Below are 20344 nucleotides of genomic sequence, written 5' to 3' on the forward strand. Positions count from 1 at the left end.
GCAGTGCGGATGCAGCCTACAACTCAGCATAAACTGCCATGCTGTGAGATTTGGGGGAGATGTAACCCCAAAAAAGCAACTTTCCAAAGCTCTCTCTCCCCCCAACCCTTGAAATGCTGCAGAAATAGAGGGAATCTTGAAAATGTTTCTATTATTTTAATTACTTTTGAACTGCTGGCATGAAGAAAGATGTTCTCCTGCCGCCCTTCTGTTTGGCAGAGGAAGAAAGGGAAGGCCCTCCAGGAGCAAAAAATCCACCTTACCTTCGCTGCATAAATCATGCAGCCCTGCCCCCAGTTTTTAAACATGAAATCATTTGTTTTGCACAAACTGCTTATCTTATCTTATTTGCTTATCTATTCCGGAAGAAAACATCATTTCGCTCCCATAATTTTGTTTTACACACTTCTGTACAGGTTATACTCACACCCACGGAAGAGCATGGAACAAAGGCAGATGTATAGGACATTGAAGTTTAACCTCAAGCATTTTGACACTGCTTTAACTATAGAATCCTTTGATTTGTACTTTGCTATGGCTCCAGAGCTCTCTGACAGAGAAGGCTAACACAAAACTACAAATCCATAGCATTGAGCCATGGCAGTTAAAACGGTGCCAAACTGCATCATTTCTGCAGTGCAGACTAGACCCTGGTCTAGTTTTACACTCATGCAGCATAGAGATAGCTGTGGCACCCAGACAACTAACCCTGCAGAGCATAAAACCATTAACCCCCTTGCCTTACCAGCGTGCCTGGAAGACCCCGAAAAAACTGGTTTCCCGCCAGTGATCTCCATTCAGCGTGTAGGAGCCCTGGATCCGGTTGAAATGCAGCTGCTGCTCTGGGATGGAGCACAGCAAACGGGCCTTGAGAAACGTCGTCCACCGCTTCTGCAAAGTACGGGCACCACCCACGTCTCCCTACGAAGTAAAAGCCACATTTAGGAAGGGGAGAATGGCTTTGGTCTGACATGCCTAAGAATTTGAAGTCAAAGGCTTTCACAGCTGACATCCATAGTTTTTTTATGGGTTTTGGGGGCTCCGTGGCCATGTTCTAGAAGAGTTTATTCCTGATGTTTTGCCTGCATCTGTGGCTGGCATTTTCAGAGAGTAAGGAGGAGTCCATGAAGGAAACTGATGTACATCAGTATAGAGACAAATTCCATGTATTTTTTCAGGAAATGCTGGATCTCTTGAAGGCAACCCAAAATCATATATATATATATATATATATATAATTTCTATTTTGCATTTGGTGCCAAATTTTAAAGTGATCCTGCCATTTGGCTTTTATTTAAGGAAACGGAATTGCGACGGCTCGTCGGTTTTAGCAATAAATAAAAATTCAAGGCTGAAGCTAAATTTTTTAGCAAGGATAAAAAAGGCAGAGGCAAAGGCAGGTAGGGAAGGGAACAAAGGAGACCAAGCTATGCACAAGGACAAGGACAAATGTGCCGATCCAAGTTTCATTTCAGGCAGGGATGCTCAGAATACTGATGTACAGGTGCCACCATCTTCCAACCTGTTATTTGCAGGAACGCGCACTGACCTTACAGACTCTGGCCACGCGAGCCACCACTTGGTCAATGTCGCAGTCATACTCCACCGCGCGCTCACTGAAGAAGAAATAGACCTTGTCGTCGTCCCCTTTGTCACTGCCTTTGCTCTCCTGGACGAAGGCTGAGCCCACAAAGTGGGGTTCTGTAGGGATGAAAAGATTGAGATGTATTGCTCAGGTGTTGTCATAGGTGCCTCAACTCATTTCCAAATTGTGGCAATCCTAAGGCGACCCTATCATGGGGCTTTCTTAGCAAGATTTGTTCAGAGGGCGGTTTGCCTTTGCCTTCTTCTGAGGCTGAGAGGATGTGACTTGCCTGAAGTCACCCAATGGCAGAGCCAAGGATTTGAATCCGAGTCCGTAATATCATGCCAGTTGGAAGACTCTAGGTCCTGCAGTCCAAAATGTAGCTTTGCCACACTCTACATAATATTGTAGTTGTGTTGTTATCTGTGTTCAAGTCATTTCCAACTTATGGTTATCTCACCCAGAAGAGAGATAAGGGTTGATTAAAATGTCAATAGAGAAAGGCTCTATTGACTCTGTCATAGGGTTTTCTTGGCAAGTGTCTTTAGAAGGGGTTTGCCACTGCCATCCTCTGAGGCTGAGAGAGCCTGACTTACCCAAGGAACACCAAGTGGGTTTTTACGCTCCAGCAGGGATTCAAATCCTGGTCTCCAGAGTCATAGTCCAATGCCCAACCCATGACACAATGCTAAGATGCATAGTATTACACTGGGATAAATTTCTCCCACCCAACCCATGAGGGCCTCCCTTGTTCTTTAGCTGTCTTTTGCCTCAACAGTTTCAAGAAAACGAAAGAGACGTGCGCAAACACACTGGTTTGGGCTTTTACTTTCTTCTTTTTCTTGGCATGATACTCATGTTCTGCGGCGGATCAGATAAGAAAGTTGGACTTTCCAGTCCGGTTCGAAATCCACACTCAGAAACAGAAGACTTGCCAACATTGATAAGCTAACAAGAGACCACTCTTCCTTCTGGGAATTCAGAAGGTTTCCTTTCTCTATCAACTTTCTTTTTCAACCCTTATCTTTCTTCTGGGAAGATAATTTTTCTGCACCCGTCTCCCTCTCATCTCTGAAAAGCCACGGAAAAAGAAAACAGATAAAGACAGGTAAACAGCAACAGGAGGCAGGCACCCAGAGTCATCTTGCAGAGCTAGGCTCTGGCCAGCACTCTGGCTCCATCCGCACCACAGAAATAATCCAGTCTGACTCCATTTTATTGGCCATGGCTCAATGCCATGGAATCTGGGAACTGTAGTTTATTGTGGCATCATAGCCCTTTGACAGAGAAAGCGAAATGTCTCACAAAATGACCAATCACAGAATTCCATAGTGTTGAGCCACGGCAGTCAAAGCGGTATCAAACTGCATTAATTCTGCAGTATAGATGCAGCCTAAGGCAGTTTTCCATATCCCTGCATAGGGAGGTTCTAACCCAGATTATGTTGGGAGTGAAGAAGGAATACCAGGTAGTAATAACTGCAAGTTAACTTGAGTTGATGCAAAAGGAGTATTGCCAGTCCATGCATCTCTGCAGATCAGGGTTTGATTCCGAGTTTGACCATGAAATCCACTGGGTAACCTTGGGCATCTCTCAGCCTCAGCAGAAGGCAATGGCAAACCTCCTCTGCACCTCTTGCCAAAAAGCCCTATGATAGAATTGCTGCAAGTCGGAAACAACTAGACGGCACATAACACATGCCCACAACATGTATATGGTGCATTTGTAGGTATCACCAACCTCTCTTTGGAACCCACAACAGAAAACAAGCCCTCCAAAGGAGCATTAATGTACCAGTGTGCATAGGAGGCCAACGTGGAGAATCGCCTCCTTGCTTTATGTTCAAAGGCATAGCCATATTAGCCATGAAAACCTATGCTGAAATTTTCTTATTTCTCAGCTAAGTCTCAGAGGCACAACAGCTTTCCTTGCTTGTCAGCGCTTCTCACCATTGAGCCAGGTGGACAGATGCTCCGTCTTGACCGAATACTGAGGGCCGAGGTTTCTCAGGATCACAGGCTCCGTGCCCAAAAAATTGTTGAGCGTGGCTGAATACAACTCTTCTTCTGAAACGGACAAAAAAAGAGAGAGACCATTTTGGTTACGGTTTCCAAGCCATTCAAATTACGTAGAAGAATGTTCCTGCTAAACATGAAGAAGAATGTCCTGATGGCAAGAATGGTTCAAGGGACCTTGGAAAAGTGATGGACTCACTTTCTTCGGAGGTTTTTAAACAGAGCTCAGATGGCTGTTTCTCAAGAATGCTTTAGTTTTGACTTTCTGCACGTTTCCTATGGCCATGCAGAGAGAAATTGATTTATTTGATTTATTTGTCACCCTATATCCAGGACATCTTAGGGCGATGCACATAAGCATTGTGCCATGGCTCAATAAACTCAATTTTAAGACAGTTTTTAAAAGATTAGAAATACATCACATTGTTTAAAGCAAAACAATTTAAAACTAATGTGATGTTGAAGGCTTTCATGACCCATAGTTTTTTGTGGGTTTTTCACACTATGTGGCCATGTTCTAGAAAGAGTTTATTCCTGGAATGCCCAGAGAAGATGCCAGCCTCAGATGCTGGCGAAACATCAGGAATAAACTCTTCTAGCACATGGCCACATAGCCTGAAAAACCCACAAAAAGTAATGTAAAACCACTTACCCACAATGAGGCCGGTGTGCCCTTTGGCTGGATCATAAGGGCATTTCCCTCTGCCATCCTCAAAGGAGAGCCTGTCCAAGGAGAAGGTGGCCAGATCCTGAAAGAGACATTGGAAGAAAGAAAGAAGATGATGGTTATGGGGATGACCCACCACCACTGCCAACAGCTGCCCTAAGCGTAAGCACCCAAAGTACATTTCTTGCAGAGGAAAGCTCCCCGTACTCACAATGTAGGCACATTTGGGCTGGAAGGCGTAAGTCCCACAGGTGTACATGTGAGAGCTGTTGTAAGCCTGCAGCAGACGGACGTAGTTGAAACAGTCAGTCTGCAGGAGGAAAAAAGCAGGTTGTGAGCACGCCTCCCAAAATCCCCTTTCCAAAAGCTGGTTCTATTCTGTGCCTGCGTTGTTTGCTCACAGCATTTATGGAACCTTGGATTTTTATAAAATCGGGTTTCTAGTCCTCAAGGCTGCTAAAATTCAGCCAGAATCCTGCTGGGACATTGTGCTGCAGTTTGCAATTTGCCCAGGATTGCACCATGTTAGAAAAGGAAAGCAGGCAAAATCTGCCAGCATCCAAGCAGTTTATTTCTCCAATATCACACTTCTTTTATGGTAGCTGTGGCTTTTCCCCTCTAAACACCACTGACTACACCAGCAGAGGTACATTACCAGACTCTTGGGAATCTAGCCATAAGTTCCCAAATGCAAAATTTCACAAGCCAGCGGAAGGGATTCAAAAAGTGAACTGCTGTCATAGCATACCAATAGGACCCTGGCAGTTTTGAGGACTAGACACTTGACTTTAAAGATGACGAATTCCATGTGTGAGCAACGCAAGCATCAACAGCATGCAGCTCAGTCATCATGAGCCAGATTTCTTTCCAATTCTGGTTTATCAAGCCACGGAGCAGACAGAACTCCATTCACTTCTCTAAGTGTGGCGTGAACCGCCAACGTTAAGACAAGCAGGCATTATGCAAGAGCCATTAAAATCCTGAACAACCACAAAGGTCATCAGAGAAAAATAAAGACGGCATGAATGGCAGGGATTAGGGATGACACTCAATTTAAGAAATCTCAGTGATTAATTAACTGGATGAACTCTGCATTTACTTTCATAGCAGCAAAAAAGAAAAACTACTCAAGGAATTCTAATCAAGCGGGGCATGATTTGTTTTTCGATGAAAAATACATGTGCTGCAGCAGGCATGAGCTTAGCAAAAGCATTATTCCTCATTTCTGACACTCACTCATGCGCAAACGGCAAATGCTTATTCTAAAAGGATGTGGGTTTTCTGTTAAGTATGTCTGAAAAGCAATCGGAATAAAAAGCTGCCCAATTAACTGTGGGAAGCTGCGCCGTTGCTCAAAATAAGTATGTTTGGTGTTGGAGCCCTAGCAACAATTACCTGGAAATTGAGTGCTGAGGTAGGAAGAAGGATAGGCAAAACCAGAGGATGATGGACAGCATCCTGCTTACAATGTGTTGTTGTGTGCCTTCAAGTCGTTTCCAACTTCTGGCGACTCTAAGGCAAACCAGCCATAGGGTTTTCTTGGCAAAATTTGTTCAGGGGGGTTGCCTTTGCCTCCCTCTGAGGCTGAGAGAGTGTGACTTGCCTAAATTGACCCAGTGGATTTCCATGGCTGAGCTGGGACTCAAACCCTGGTCTTCAGAGCCATAGTCCAACACTCAGCACTATACCATGCTGGCTCTGTGTGTACAATGCATGCAGTTGTAACTGGAGGTTACACCCCTGTAAGTATTTGTTCAGCCCTTGAGGAAGGAGGTACCCAGGACTGAACAGGTACAGGGTTGCCCCTGGCACCCAAATACAGATGGAGGCTTGCTGGTATGCCACTGGCTACTGGCTGCAAGGCTCTATCTTGAATTGCGCTGGCTACCGTTGAGTGGTTTGAGCGTTGGGCTATGACTCTGAAGTCCAGGGTTCGATTCTGAGCTCAGTCATGAAACCCACTGGGTGACCCTTGGGTAAGTCACACTCTCTCAGCCTCAGGAGAAGTCAAGGGAAAACCTCCTCTGAATGAGTCTTGCCAAGAAAACCCCGTGATAGGGTCGCCATAAGTCAGAAACGACTTGGAGGCACACAAGAAGGAGCAACCTTGGAGCACCATGGGAGAAAAGGTAGCCTTATACTGGAGGCAGCTCCTTCTTTCCTTGGTGCTCAAGATCACTTGGAATTTGTCCAGAGGGACTCCCTTGTAGCCGTTCAGGGGAGAAGGAGCCATGCCTTGTACCTGCTGTTGCATGCTAGGGAAAGCAGCAGGGCAGACGGAGACTATTTCAGAGGTGAGCACTTTCGTGACATGCTCTGCCAGCATGATATAGGAATTCAGTGTCAGCTCCAGGGTCCATCTTTGCCTACTGCTGTGCCAGCCTTCAGAGGCCCAGGACTCATGTTTGCCAGAAAGGTTTGCAGGGGAAGATCAAATGCAAAGACAGCAGAGGGAAACTCAAACACAGAAACCCAAATAAGGGGAGCTGAGGAGTGTTCCCACGGGAGAGACACAGCCAAACAATGGAAGGAGGAAGAGGACAAACCTTTTGCATGCCTGTTGCTCTTCCATTGTCTCTTTTGCTTTCTTGCATTTTGCCTGCCATTTGGAACAGGGGCAAGGTGGACAGGGGCTATGAAGCTCTGAAGAGGGAGGAAGGCTGAACTTTCCCTTTATACCCCAAATTTCAAGCATGGCAGAATGTGTGAGACAATGACTGTGGAGACTCAGGTTCAAGACTGTGTCTTGAATTGCGCTGGCTACCTTTGAATGGTTTGAGCATTGGGCTATGATTCAGAAGTCTAGGGTTCGATTTCCAGCTCGGCCATGAAACCCAATGAGTGACCCTTGGGCAAGTCATATGCTCTCAGCCTCAGGGGAAAGCAACGTCAACATCTCCTCTGAACAATTCTTGCCACGAAAACCCCATGATAGGTTTGCCTTAGGGTCGCCATAAATCAGAAACAACTTCAAGGCACACAACAGCATCAACAAGAATGCTTATATTTGCAGTGTTTATATTCTGTTGGTCACTTTCACACTGTGTGTTTATATGTGTGTGTCCAAGTCACCAATCAACTTATGGTGATCCCATGGATTTCACTGGGTTTTCTTAAGGAAGGAAGGAAGGAAGGAAGGAAGGAAGGAAGGAAGGAAGGAATTATTATTATTATTATTACTATATTTATTATTATGTTTATTTATACCCTGCCTTCCTCCCAATACAGGGACCCAAGGCGGCTTACCAATCTAAAACAGTCCAAGTTAAAACACTCTAAATATGCAAAATATAAGCATATTGTATAAGCAGAATACACTGGAGTGAACTGCATTTCTAAATGCTTGACCGAAGGAAGTGGCAAGTTACTGCAATGCCAGAAATCTGGGAACTGGAGGAAAATTTTACTGGAGAAGGGAAATTCTTATGGGGGAACAATGCCCTCCAAACAGGTAAATCCTGAATGTAGCACCTAGTGTTACAGAAGTCCCTGGCCTGAATGCTTCTTGATTTTGAGGGTGCTGTATAAATGGGATCATTTATGAGTGAATCCAAAGTGAGGAGGAAAGAGCATGACCATCAATAACTGCCCTAGAATGGCATGAACTCTTTTTTGCAGGGTGAAAAAGTACAGTAGTGCCTTGTGGATATCACATGTTTGTTGCCCAAACTGCAGAGAACAAATCCTATGATTTATCATCCTAGCCTTGTGCTTGGCTTCACTTCATGGTCACCAGCTTGAGAGGCAGAGGTTATGATCATGAGAAAGAATAAACACCACAAGTAACAGACCAGAGGTCCCAGCATCCTTTCGCTTACCTGGTTGCTTTTCCCCTTCTGGATACACTCTGTTTTCTTCTCCGCCGGAGCTTCCCAGAGGATCTGCGGAGAAGGGGCCTTATGTGTCACCATCATAAGATCATCACCAGATCATCACATCTTCATGCTTACATCACCCTCTTACAAAAGCTCAGTGTGGTTTATGGTGCAATTATAGGGGGGAGAAGCTGCACAGTCATGGGATCGTAGACAATACTAGGAGACTGTTTTAAGGAGCAATACAAAGTGGAGTGATCGCAGATGCCCAGAAGCTAAAGGTCGAGGCAACAAGCCATAACTAATGGGAAAAAAATCTAGTTCAAGGGTTGGCCAAATGCAGCCCACGAGCTTCAAGTGGCCTTCGGTGCCCCAAAGTGCAGCCCTTGAAGCCTCCCATTAATGAAAAATTTGGTTTATTTTTATCCCTCACCAACCGCCGAAAACCACTCGAAAATGCAGTGGTTTTGCTTATCCCACTCCATATACACCCCCAAAGATTGAAAAAAGATCCCAAATCATCAAAAACCACTGCATCATATATGCTCGTGTGGCCCATTTAAAATTTGCACAGATAACACCCCAATCTACCTCATCGGTCTGACACATTTCCCCCCCTTTTCATCAGAAACCAAAGACCACTTAATGAGAAGCATTTTGCCTTCCACAGCCAACTTGGGGCTTTCTTAGGGGCAACTACTGGCCACTGTTGGCAAAGGAACATGGGCCTGGATGGATCTTTTGACTAGGATGCTTCCTGCATCTCCTATGAAATGAGAAAGAGAGGCACATGGGTGTTGCTTGCTCCATGTCCAGACCAATTCCCCAACTCACCATGTCTTCAAGTTCCATGCTGCTGGTGCTGAGGGCAAAGATCGCTTCTCGCGCACCTACATAGAGCAAGCCTTTGGGGTCAGCCAACGTCAGCGTTGTATAGTTGGAAACTCCTGCACTGGAGAAACGCTTGGTCACGTCCTTTAGTTCTGCAAGAGAAAAGCCGACAAAATTAAAAGGATGGAGTGGGGAGAAGGAGGAGAAAGAAGATTCACTCATCTGCTGTAACAGTAGCTCCCAGACCTTGGCCTCACAGAATTGCAGGGCAGGAATGCTTGCAGATGATGGTACTTTGCCTTGCAACAGGAACAGATAGCAATAATATACTGTCAATGGAAGAATCCATTTTCTCCCCAGCTATTCATTTGGCTTCTATGGACTTTTTAAAAAACCCTACTGCAACACTAAATTTAATTTCACGTTTTCCCAATATAAAGTCTATGATGTTTCTCCATGCATCTGTTCAGAGGCTAGTGCGCTTCGATCAAGGCAACAAACAAATCTCGGAGATACAGCATTTTTTCAGTGCAGAGAGGAGAGCTGTGTGATCCGATACTTCGATGCCATTTTATCATCTCAGATGTCATTCTATCTACAGAGTCAATAGCCACTCCAGTGGGCCCTTGTTTTTGAAATTTATGTTTCCTCCCCATCTCCTGAATCATGTCCCATATATTCTGGCCCAATGACAGGTGCTGAAAAACCCGAAAGACTGTCACATTTGTGAGACTTTAGTGACCCTAACAGTTGATGACTGATGTCTTCCATATCAGTGGAGTGGCAAATTTACTCTGGGTTCTAGTTTGAACTGTTAAGAAGGTTAAGAGGTGACATGATAGCCATGTTTAAATATTTAAACAAATATCATATTGAGTATGGAGCAAGCTTGTTTTCTGCTGTTCCACAGACTAAGACACGGAGCAATGGATTCAAGCTACTGGAAAAGAGATTCCACTTAAACTTTAGGAAGAACATCCTGATGGTAAGAGCTGTTTGACAACGGAATAATACATGGTGGAGTCTCCTTCTTTGGAAGTTTTTAAACAGAGGATTGGGACTGGACCACATGATTAAAATCTTCCTCATTCCAATCTAATAGACTGTGATCCAGCCACATGGAATTCAAAGGAATTTGGGCTTTTAGCAGGGAGGTGGAGATGAATCCATAAACTTTGCAAAGAAAGGATTCATGGTTTTTGCTAAAGTATCTGTGCGGATGCATATTGTCAAACGTGTGGCCATCTGTCTGCTTTGCATGGATCCACATGGCTACACATTTTCAGCAGAGGCTGGGTGAACAGATACAAATGTGCGCAGTAAAGTGAAGACAAGCATTGATACAAATGTGCGAAATTCTGCAGCAATTTGCATTATATGCTTGTGTGTAGACTAGCCCTGGATGGCCATCTCTTGGAAGTGCTTGGATTGGGTCTTTCTTCATGACAGAATGGGGTTGGATTGGATAGCCCTTGGGGTCTCTTCCAACTCTATGATTCTACGCTGGTCCCCCCCCCCCCCCACAATGAAATATTTTGAAGCTGGGGGTCTAGGAGAAATCATTTAATTGCAATGCTCCAAAGGAGGACTGAAACCAGAAAGCGATGAAAAATAATGCAACACATATATGAAACAAAGCTTTTTCAGCCCTTCAAAGCCTTCTCACGCATCTTCAATTCCTGTCTGGCCTGAAATGCATTTATTTTGTCAATGTACATTCAAGTCAGTAGCTTCCGACTCAAGACTTAGCAGCCCAAAATAACTTGTGCTCTTGGAGTCAGAAATTCTAAAATTAAACTTTGTAGGGCATTTAATTTTCCTTTTAAAAATGTATGACTGGCACACGAAGACAGAGGGAAATGTGGATTCGCTCTCTGTTCTTCCGAACATCACAAGGGACCCAAATTAAAACTTAGAGAGCTCTGCAGGGGTAGTTGTTGTCCTCACAGAAGCATCACAGCCTCTTTCTACAAAGATAAGCAATGACACTCCAGTTTTAAAGACAGCTGGAGAGGGAATGCAATTCAACTATACAGTATAAAGGGGACTGCCTGGAGTGAAAGCAGCGAATATAGGAGAGGCAAGAGACAAGATGATGGACTGTCTTTCATTATATGCAAGAGATACACAATCTGCACATAGATATGAATGCTATGAGAACAAAATACGGGATCCTATTGTTGTCCTTAGTAAGAAATCATGTATTCATCCTATACATGAATACTATGTATTCATGGGAAGCATGCACAGCCTTCCAGATTTGGACTGCAGATCCCAGCATTTCTTCTGACTGGCTCTGCTGGCTAAGACTCCTATGTCTTGCAATCCAACAACATCTGAGGGCTACACATTTTCTACCCTGATCTATCCTTTAAAATTCTGCTAAACGCCTTCCTCATGAATAAAGAATAGGTTGCCATTTATTCCCAACTACTCTGAACTAGTTAGGCAACGGTTTGCATATCGCTATGTGCTCTTGATAAATGCTTTTTGTAATTTTCCACTTCTTGTATTAGAAAAAAGAAGGAGGAGACGAAGAAAGGAAAGCGAAATCATGGCTGCACAAGTAAAGCCCAGCGCAGAACTGATGCTGGCAAACCATGATTTGCAGATCACAAGCCAATCTCGGGGAAAAAACAAACTGCGTTTTCCTTGTCCCTTTCCACCCCCTCAGCGTTCAGCATGGCTCCTTGGAAATGACAGTCTGCAAACACAATTGTAGAAAACGCAAGAGTTTCAAATTGTGCTGTTTCTGTAACTCCGGAAAACGTGTGGGTTGTTGAGGCCTGTCAGATTTTGAGGCTTTCAAACACTCAGCGTGACAAAATTGTTTAACGGGGCGGGAGGATCCCCTGCCCCCTTTTGCGCTTGGCTGCGACACACAACGGAGTCCGGAAAACAGAGTGGCAACTGGTTCAAAACCCTCGCTGGTTACCGGAGGGGAAAAGGCACCAAGCCACATTATGGAGAGTAAAGGCTGGGGCAGAGATCAGTCTTGCCCAGATGTGGGTCCCACAGGAACCGAACGCACATTTTCTGGTGACTGAGAGACCAGAGATGGAGTGTGGGGATCGATGCACATAGATACCCCATGAATAGCGGGTGCCACTCTGTTTGGGAAAATACAACTGTCCCTCCACATCTGTGACTTTGATGTTCACGGATTTGATTGTTCATGGATTTGATTAATATGTTCTCTCTACAAAACTGTAAGTTCTCCGGTGCAACTTCTGCCAGATGTTGACCACAGAGTTGTACTGGAGGACCTAGAGATTCCTAGAAGAAATGGTTCTCTAGCCATTTGTAGGTCTTCCAGTGCAATTCTATGATCAACCTCTGGCAGCTGTTGACCACAAAGCTGCACTGGAAGACCTAGAGATTAACAGGGAAAACACCTCTCTAGGCATTTGTAGGTCTTCCAGTGCAATTCTATGGCCAACGTTTGGCAGCTGTTGACCATAATGTTGCACTGGAGCGTCTAGCGATTCCTAGGCATTTGTGTCCTCCAGTGCAATTCTATGGTCAACCTCTGGCAGATGTTGACCACAGAGTTGCACTGGGGGACCTAAAAGTTCCTAGAGAGGTGTTCTCTCTGGTAAAAAGAAAATTAGTGGGTTTTTTATTTGCGGTCTTTCACGGACGGGGGTCCTGTGCCCCTAACCCCAGCAAATGTGGAGGCCCTGATGTAATCTTGTCGGCCTGTTACTCGCCTTGCCTTGTGATCCTCCAGGGATCTCTCTGCACTCCGCAACCAGAAGAGAGTCTAATCCACCAAACCGCCTCCTCCCTGCCTGGTTTAGTGATTAGCAAATTAGTCTCTATATATAAGCCACCGGAAGCGGCAGAGCAGGGGCGGGGGCAGCTGTTTTCATGGCAAAGTGGGATGAAGCAGCCCCTGCGAAATCACTTCCAACAGGAGCCTGGATGATATCATGGAGAGCTCAACACCTCCTTCTCCGCTGATAAGACAGAGATCCAAAAGAGAGAAAAGAGCAGCGTGGAGGTATTTATTTAGAGCAAGACCTTGGCAACATCCCCAAGCAGAGAGAGGCAACGCTAGCCATAAACAGTGGGCTACTGACACCATTTCTCATTTCAAGGCACAAAGAAGACACCGTGCTCCATTTTGGGAGAGAACAAAAGTTGGGCTGGAGATAGGCTATAGCTTTGGGGTAATACAACAGGACCATCACAAACCAGTGGCCTTATTCAATGGTTCAAAAGGATGATAACAGTTGGCCCTAACCCCAGCGGATACTAAAGGCCTAGTGTATGTTCAGAGAGTGGTCAGAGTGATAGCGAAGTGGAACTATCCATAGTCCAAGGCAGTAAGCTGGGAATATAAACAGGGGAATGCTCTTGTCTTTCTGCAGGATTTCTGATGTCCCGGAGGTCCCTAGTTGGCTACCGATGGAAACCGAAGACATCTCTGGGATAATCTAGCGGATTAGATAGAATCATAGAGTTGGAAGAGCTCTCAAGGGCCACCAAACCCCTGCTATGCGAGAATACACAACCAAAGCACTCCCATCAGAGAGCCAAACAGCCTCTGTTTAAAGACCTCGAAAGGAGACTCCACCATATTCAGAGGCAGCATATTTCACTGTTGAACAGTTCTTACTGTCATGAAGTTATTCCTAACGTTTACTTGGAATCTCTTTTCCTGTAACCTGCATCCATTGCTTTGTATCCTAGTCTCTGGAGCAGCAGAAAACAAGCTTGCTCCGGCCTCAACATAATAGCCCTCCAAATATTTAAACAGGGCTATCATATCACCTCTTAACCTTTTTTCCCTCCAGGCTAAATACACCCAGCTCCCAAAGTGTCTCCTCATAGGGCTTGACAGTTTCCAGACCTTGAACCATTTTGGTCAGCTTCCTCTGGACATGCTCCAGCTTGTTAACATCCTTGATGAATTGCGGTGCCCGAAACTGGACACAGGACTATTCCAGGCAAGGCCTGACCAAAGCAGAATAGAGTGGCACTATGGCTTTCTTTGATCTAGACACTACACTCCTATTGATGCAGCCTAGGATCACATTGGCTTTTTAAGCTATAGAATCACACTGTTGACTCATTTTTAGCTTGTGGTCTTGGCTTGTTATTATGCTGAAACAAAGGGGATCAGATTAAAGGGCCATGTGCATTGCAGAAGGGACTGAAACATGATTTAGGACACATGGTGTTTTCAGGGCCAGCTCTACCATCAGGTAACTGTCCCAAGCAGTGACAGCCTTGCAGCCATTCCCCTTCTCTTCACGATTCTGGTATATTTTCAGACTTTGCAGAGGATAGCAAGGTAGTTTGGGGTTGCAGGAGCCTGTCCTGTACCCCCAAACTACCTTTCTATCCTCTGCAAAGTTTAGCAGAATTATGATAGCCATGCTGGCTGGGAGTCTGGAAGTCAGATCAAGCTGCCAGTTCAAGATGCTTCTCTTTGTGCAATTGGGAGTTGTGGGGAATGAATTCTGCAAAGTCCTCTGCCCAAGGTACCAAGCTGTCATGAACAGCAAGAAATTGGTGTCTTGTCTATTGGTTGTTGTTGCTGTGTGCCTTAAAGTTGGTTCCGACTTGTGGCAACCCTAATGTGTTCTTATCACAAGGTTTTCTTGGCAAATTTTTTTGGAGCAGGTTTGCCTTTGCCATCCTCTGAGAATGAGAGAGTGTGACTTGCCCAAGCTTATGCAATGGGTTTACATGGTTGAGTTGGGGTACGAACCCTGGTCTCCAGAGATGGAGTCCTACGCTCAAACCACAACTCGGGAGCTCAATGGTTATTGTGCGGCAGACTAATGAAACTTTGTAGAAAGAGTTCCCGGCTTGTACCTCTGCAAAAAGGCTCCCTTGCTTCCAGACATGCACTACCCACCAGCCTCTGGAAGCCAAGGAAAACATCTTACGGCGGAGGCCTGCAAAGCCCTGTCTTTGCGTACCATTCCTGATCAAAGGACCATTGTTTGGGATGCTCAGAATGCAACCAGAGACGCAGCACCCAGCCTGCTCAGCGGAGGATCTGTTTTCCCGGCCGGTCCAGGGCTTGAGTGCGTGTCTTTGTTCGCCAAAGAGACAGCCCTCTGTGCAGCCATGGAGAGCGGATCCCTCGGGGGAGTTGATCTCACCGCATTGAAAAACGGTTGGAGTCAAGCTGTGCGGGAGGCCGCATGGAGAGTTGTTTGGTGTGGGAAGAGAGGAGGGACAGCCGGAGACACGGAAACTCAGCCAACCACCTCAGGGGCCATCTGTCTTCTCCATCTTTACCAAGCATCACTGGACAGGCAGAGCAGGAAAGCGGCTTTGCAGCAATGTGGCGTATCAGTTCGAGTGTTGGATTATGGCTCTGGAGACCAGGGTTTGAATCCCTGCTCAACCGTTAAACCCAATGGTGACCCAATGGGTGACCTTGCGCAAGTCACGCTCTCTCAGCCTCAGGGGGAAGCAATGGCAAACCTCCTCTGAAGCAATATCGCCAAGAAAACCCATAAGGTAGCCGCAAGTCAGAAACCACTTGAAGGCACACAACAACACACATCAAACATTTTCTAATGTGGGGTTTAGAGTTTCTCTGCTGGAGAGCTCAAGTGCAATATTTTATTGTATATATGTTATGTGACTTTATACATAGATGTTTTAATTGTTTGAACTTTACAATAATTTTATAGGTTTTATCCGTGAGCCGCCTTGAGTCCCTCCGGGAAGAAAGGTGGGATATAAATGAAATCAAATCAAATAAAGGCAAGTGTGCCAGTACTCTATAGCAGATTATTCTAAGTACTTCACTAAACTACAAATCCTGTGGCAGTTAAACCGGTATAAAACTATTATACTACTATGAACATATACTCTTAGCCTCTTGAGTCTTACTGACTTGGTCAACTGGGTATTCTGTCTTTACAGAGCCCTTTGGTCCAAAAGACATCATTTACTAGAAATAATAATAATAATAATAATAATAATAATAATGAACACCCTATAATTCCAATGGTTAGCACGCTTTTAAACACAGCCATACCCAAAGGTACATCCACACTAGTAGGGGGAAAATGTACAACAGACAAGATGAAAAGAATACTATTATCTAGAAGTTTAAACCTTTTAGTACCATTAACAAGTCAATTTATCTGTATCACAAACCAGAGCTGCCAGGCAAGAACACCCAACAGTGAAAACATTTCCAAAACACAGAAGCTGCTTTCTGTCTTTTTATGCTAAGTGAACCAAAATAAAAATAAGTCATGGGGGTGTTATACTTATTTTTGCAATCTGTGCTGGGAAGAGGAGGGGTCTCTGTTTGTTGTCTTACCTGTCATTAAAACACAATAAAACTATCATGTAACCAAAAAAATCCCTTCTTCCAGATATACAACTTCCCTAGGAACCAGATGTCACCGAAGCAAGTTCTAAGTGTCTCTGAAGAATAGAGGTTTTGTTCAGAGCTTTTATGGCACTAAAGAATGTAGACAAAGAAAGCTAAAGAAATTTACTGCCGCAGGGAGCCTAAATGCCCTAAAAGCACCAGATCCTTTCTGATCTTGGAAGCTAAGCAGGCTCAGATCTAGTTAGTACTTGGATGGGAAACCGCCAATGAATTCCAGATACTGTCGGCTGTATTTCAAGGGAAGGAACTGGCAAAACTACCTTCCTTAGCTAAGAAAAGACCTAGGAAAAATTCATGGAGTTGCCATAAGTGGACAGGTGACTTGAAGGCACACACAGACACATCGCCGAAATGCTCTAAAGGAGGCAAACATTGCCTGCTCTCGGAGGCCAAGCAGGGTTAACCCTGGTTAGCACTTGGATGGGAGACCACCAATGAATCCCAGGCACCTTCGGTGACATTTCAGAGGAAACAAATGGCAAAACCACCTCTGGATATTCCTTGCCTAAGAAAGCCCTATGAAATTTGTGGGGTTCCCATAAGTCGACAGGTGAGACGCAATTCTAAGTACATCAGTTACCAAGGAGGAAGGAAGAGGATTTGCACACTTTTCCTCAAAATCAGGAATCAAAAAGCACATCCTCCAAGGAATCTGTATCAGCAGCAAATCTGACATTTAGCATGGCAAAATTGCTCCCCAAAAATTCTCCTCTATTTGCTCCCCAAATAGAGACAAAAAACTGGTGTGTGTGTGTGTGTATGAAGTGTAGCTCTCTGATTTCTCCTGGGGAGGCAATGCAGCCCTGTAATCTCCGGACCCATTTTGTTTGGAAAGGCAACTGCCGCTGAAATGCCAAGTACAGCCAACTTAGAAGCTATTCTGCAGAAATCCTGCTGCCTGCTGCCAAACCCAGCACCATGGGCTTGGCGTTTGCATCTCCTCCTTCTTTTGCACAGCACCATTCTGCCCCTGCGTGTATTATTATACAAAATCCTGGGCCCCGCAAGGAGTGGCGCTGGTGCCATCCTGACTGGCCCACTGCCCTCAAGAGCCTCCGAGGGAGAAGATATCTGGCTTTTCATCTAACCATCTTTTCAAGCACCCTTAATTACACCGTCTTGAAGAGATATAAAGACACGACAACGCTCCACTCCACTCCGCTTTAGAGAGCACTCCGATCTGTTAACCTGATCTCTGACGCCCATTTGGCACCCAAAGTGGTTGTCCCTGTTGCCTTTGCCTTGCTGGGGAAGATGACACTTGGGTAGACTCCCGCTACGACAGGAGCCTGCGTCCGCACTGCAGAATTAATTAATTGATTATTAATAATTTATTATATTTATTTGTATCCCGCTCTTTTCCCAGGACTAGGACTCAATTAATTAATGCAATCTGATACCGCTTTAACGGTTGTGGCTCCATCCTATGGAGATTTGTGGCCTGTTGTTGCACCAGAGCTCTTGGACAGGGAAGGCTAATCATATCACAGAACTACAAATCCCAAAATTATAGAGCATGGAACCATGGCAGTTAAAGCAATACCAACAGCAATTGCAAGTACAATGTCAAACTGCATTAATTCTGCTGTGTGGACAATCTCATGGACTAGGATCTTGTCTATGGAGAGAGAACTGCACAGCTATTTGAAGCTAGCGGAGCCAATACACAACAGGACTGTGTTGCACTCTCTGCCAAGCCACTATAAGAACATCATCATAAAAAAAGATAATAAAAGCAAAGAGAGGCAGATTTCCTGCAAAACAGACTTGCCTTATTACTGAATAACCACAAGCCGTCACACGTCGACACATTGGGCAGGGCTCCCAAAACATAAGGTGCACAATTTAGATGTTTTAGGAATGCAAAGCGTTACGAGTTTATCTGAGAAACGCTGACAGTTTGGGTTTCCAAAATGAGAAATATCGCCATCAAACTGTTGGAGGGAAGAGGAGGGCCAGGGAGAATCTTGTTGCCGCCTATTCTCTCTGCCACGCAGGTGCCCTTGGCACCTTCTGGGCACCCCTGTGCCAAGAACAGGGCTATAAACACACCAAATTTATTCAGCTCGGGAGCCAAAAGAGGCAGAGACGGACTTGAATCTGCGTGCCTGGGCCTTGATCCAGTTACTACTCAACTCAGATTCAATTACGGCAAGTTTTTTTTCTCCCCCCCCCAAAAAAAATATGACAAGACATACAAGTGCTGCCAAAATATACATGGAGAGATCTTCAATGAGCGAAGCCAGGGAATGGAATTATCATCAGAACTACAAAAAGCATGCAGTCCAAATACCTGGCTGAGCAGATGGCTTAAAAATCATGCTGCAGCAAACTCAGAATTCAACAGCGTTTATAATAAACACTAACTATAACAGAGTAAAGCTCCTTTACTATATATAATTCGGTACTAAGTGCCTTCTTGAAAATGATTATTGGTTCATAGCATTTGTATGCCACTTTTAGCTTAATGAAGCTACTTAGGAGATACCTTCTGTTGCCTAAATAGCATGAAATGTGTTCCTTCACCATCCTGGTAATACTGCAGAACACTTTGCTGATGTTCAAGAGCAGGAATAAAGAACCTGTCACCCTCATTCCAGATGTTTTAGACTGCAATTCCCATACCTCTTTGCCACTGGCCATGCTTGGTGAGACTGATGGGAATTTAGGTCCAAAACATCCGAAGGTCATGGGTTCCCCCATCCATGTGCAAAAGGAAAAACAGAAACTCTGACACTATAATTTTTGTTGTCATGTGCATTCATGTCCACTCCTGCTTTTCTTGGCAAGATTTATTCAGAGGAGGTTCACTATTACCTCCTTAAAGTCTGAAAGAGTGTGACTCACCAAAGGTCACCCAGTAGGTTTTCATGATTCTGTTCAGAGCCATTGTATATACTCGTGTATAAGTCAACCTCTTGTATACCATATATACTCGACTATAGGTTGACCTCATGTATAAGTCGAGCGCAGGTTTTGGGGCCAAAACTATGGATTTTGATATGGCCCATGGATAAGTCGAGGGTAAAACTTAGGGTCACGTAACAAAGGATCTAAAGGATGGAGCAAAGGAAAACAATGCCAAAGACTTAACAAATTTCCAAAAGGCATAACTGTCAGTGCTTCCAAGGCAGATTATACTTTGCCTTTCTCCAGAGCATGGTTCCTTTTTTAAAATAAGAGTTAAAGTACAGTACCAACATTGAACCGTGAATAAGTCAACTCCTGTATTTGGGGTCAATATTTTGACTAAAATTTCTAGACTTATACATGAGTCTATACAGTAAGTCGAAGGCATGTTTTAGGGCCAGAATTATGGATTTGCAGATGTCGTTGTTGTTGCGTGCTTTCAAGTCATTTCTGACATTTGGCGACCCTAAGGCGAACCCATCATGGGGTTTTCTTGGCAAGAGTTGCTCAGAGGAGATTTGCCATTGCCTTCCCTGAAGCTGAGAGAGAGTAACCTGCCCAAGTGGGTTTCATGGCAGAGCAGAGAATCAAACCCTGGTCTCCAGATTCATAGTCCAACACTCCAACCACTATCCCATGCTGGATATAACCCATCCATAAGTCAATGGTAAAACTTAGGAACCAAAGATGTAAAGGGTGAAGCAAAGGAAAATGAGGCCAAAAAACGTACAAAATCCTGGCAGGCAGATCTGCTTGTGTTCATCCTAAATCCATCTCAGCCTCAAAGGAAGGCAATGGCAAAAACTCCTCTGAACAAAACTTGCCAAGAAAACCTCACGATAGGTTTGCTTTAGGACTGCCATAAATCCAAAATGACTTGCACACAACAACAATTTAGATGGACCTGTGGATAAGCCAATTCAGAATTTTTGGGTCCATTTTTTAAAACTAAAATGTCTTAACTTATACCTGAGTAGATACAGTAATATCTGCAATACACCTCAGGTATGGAGGCAAAACACCTTGCAAACAGCAGAAGCTATGAACAAATTGCAAAAGAGGAATGTTGCCTTAATGTCAGGCTGCTCCCCAAAGGCAAGGGATGGCCATTGCTGGAAGCAGAACACTTTGGGGTGGATGGATGTT

General features: G+C 44.7%; 1 protein-coding gene across 2 annotated transcripts in view; it reads right to left on the reverse strand.

Moving 5' to 3' along the window:
* The window catches only part of SEMA4C (semaphorin 4C), a 66666-nt gene that overhangs the window by 8852 nt on the left and 37470 nt on the right, over nucleotides 1–20344 (reverse strand). For both annotated transcript variants that reach the window (XM_089537653.1, XM_089537654.1), the window contains exons 3-9: nucleotides 8917–9065; nucleotides 8086–8148; nucleotides 4479–4577; nucleotides 4253–4349; nucleotides 3535–3651; nucleotides 1550–1701; nucleotides 746–921 (exon numbers count right to left, since the gene is read on the reverse strand). In XM_089537653.1, the coding sequence (XP_089393779.1) occupies nucleotides 746–921; nucleotides 1550–1701; nucleotides 3535–3651; nucleotides 4253–4349; nucleotides 4479–4577; nucleotides 8086–8148; nucleotides 8917–9065 (853 nt within the window). The remainder of the gene's footprint in view (nucleotides 1–745; nucleotides 922–1549; nucleotides 1702–3534; nucleotides 3652–4252; nucleotides 4350–4478; nucleotides 4578–8085; nucleotides 8149–8916; nucleotides 9066–20344) is intronic.

This window comes from Sceloporus occidentalis, unplaced genomic scaffold (assembly GCF_023333645.1).
Source record: "Sceloporus occidentalis isolate IW3139 unplaced genomic scaffold, rSceOcc1.0.p SCAF_9, whole genome shotgun sequence".
In the NCBI taxonomy this organism is placed as follows: domain Eukaryota; kingdom Metazoa; phylum Chordata; class Lepidosauria; order Squamata; family Phrynosomatidae; genus Sceloporus; species Sceloporus occidentalis.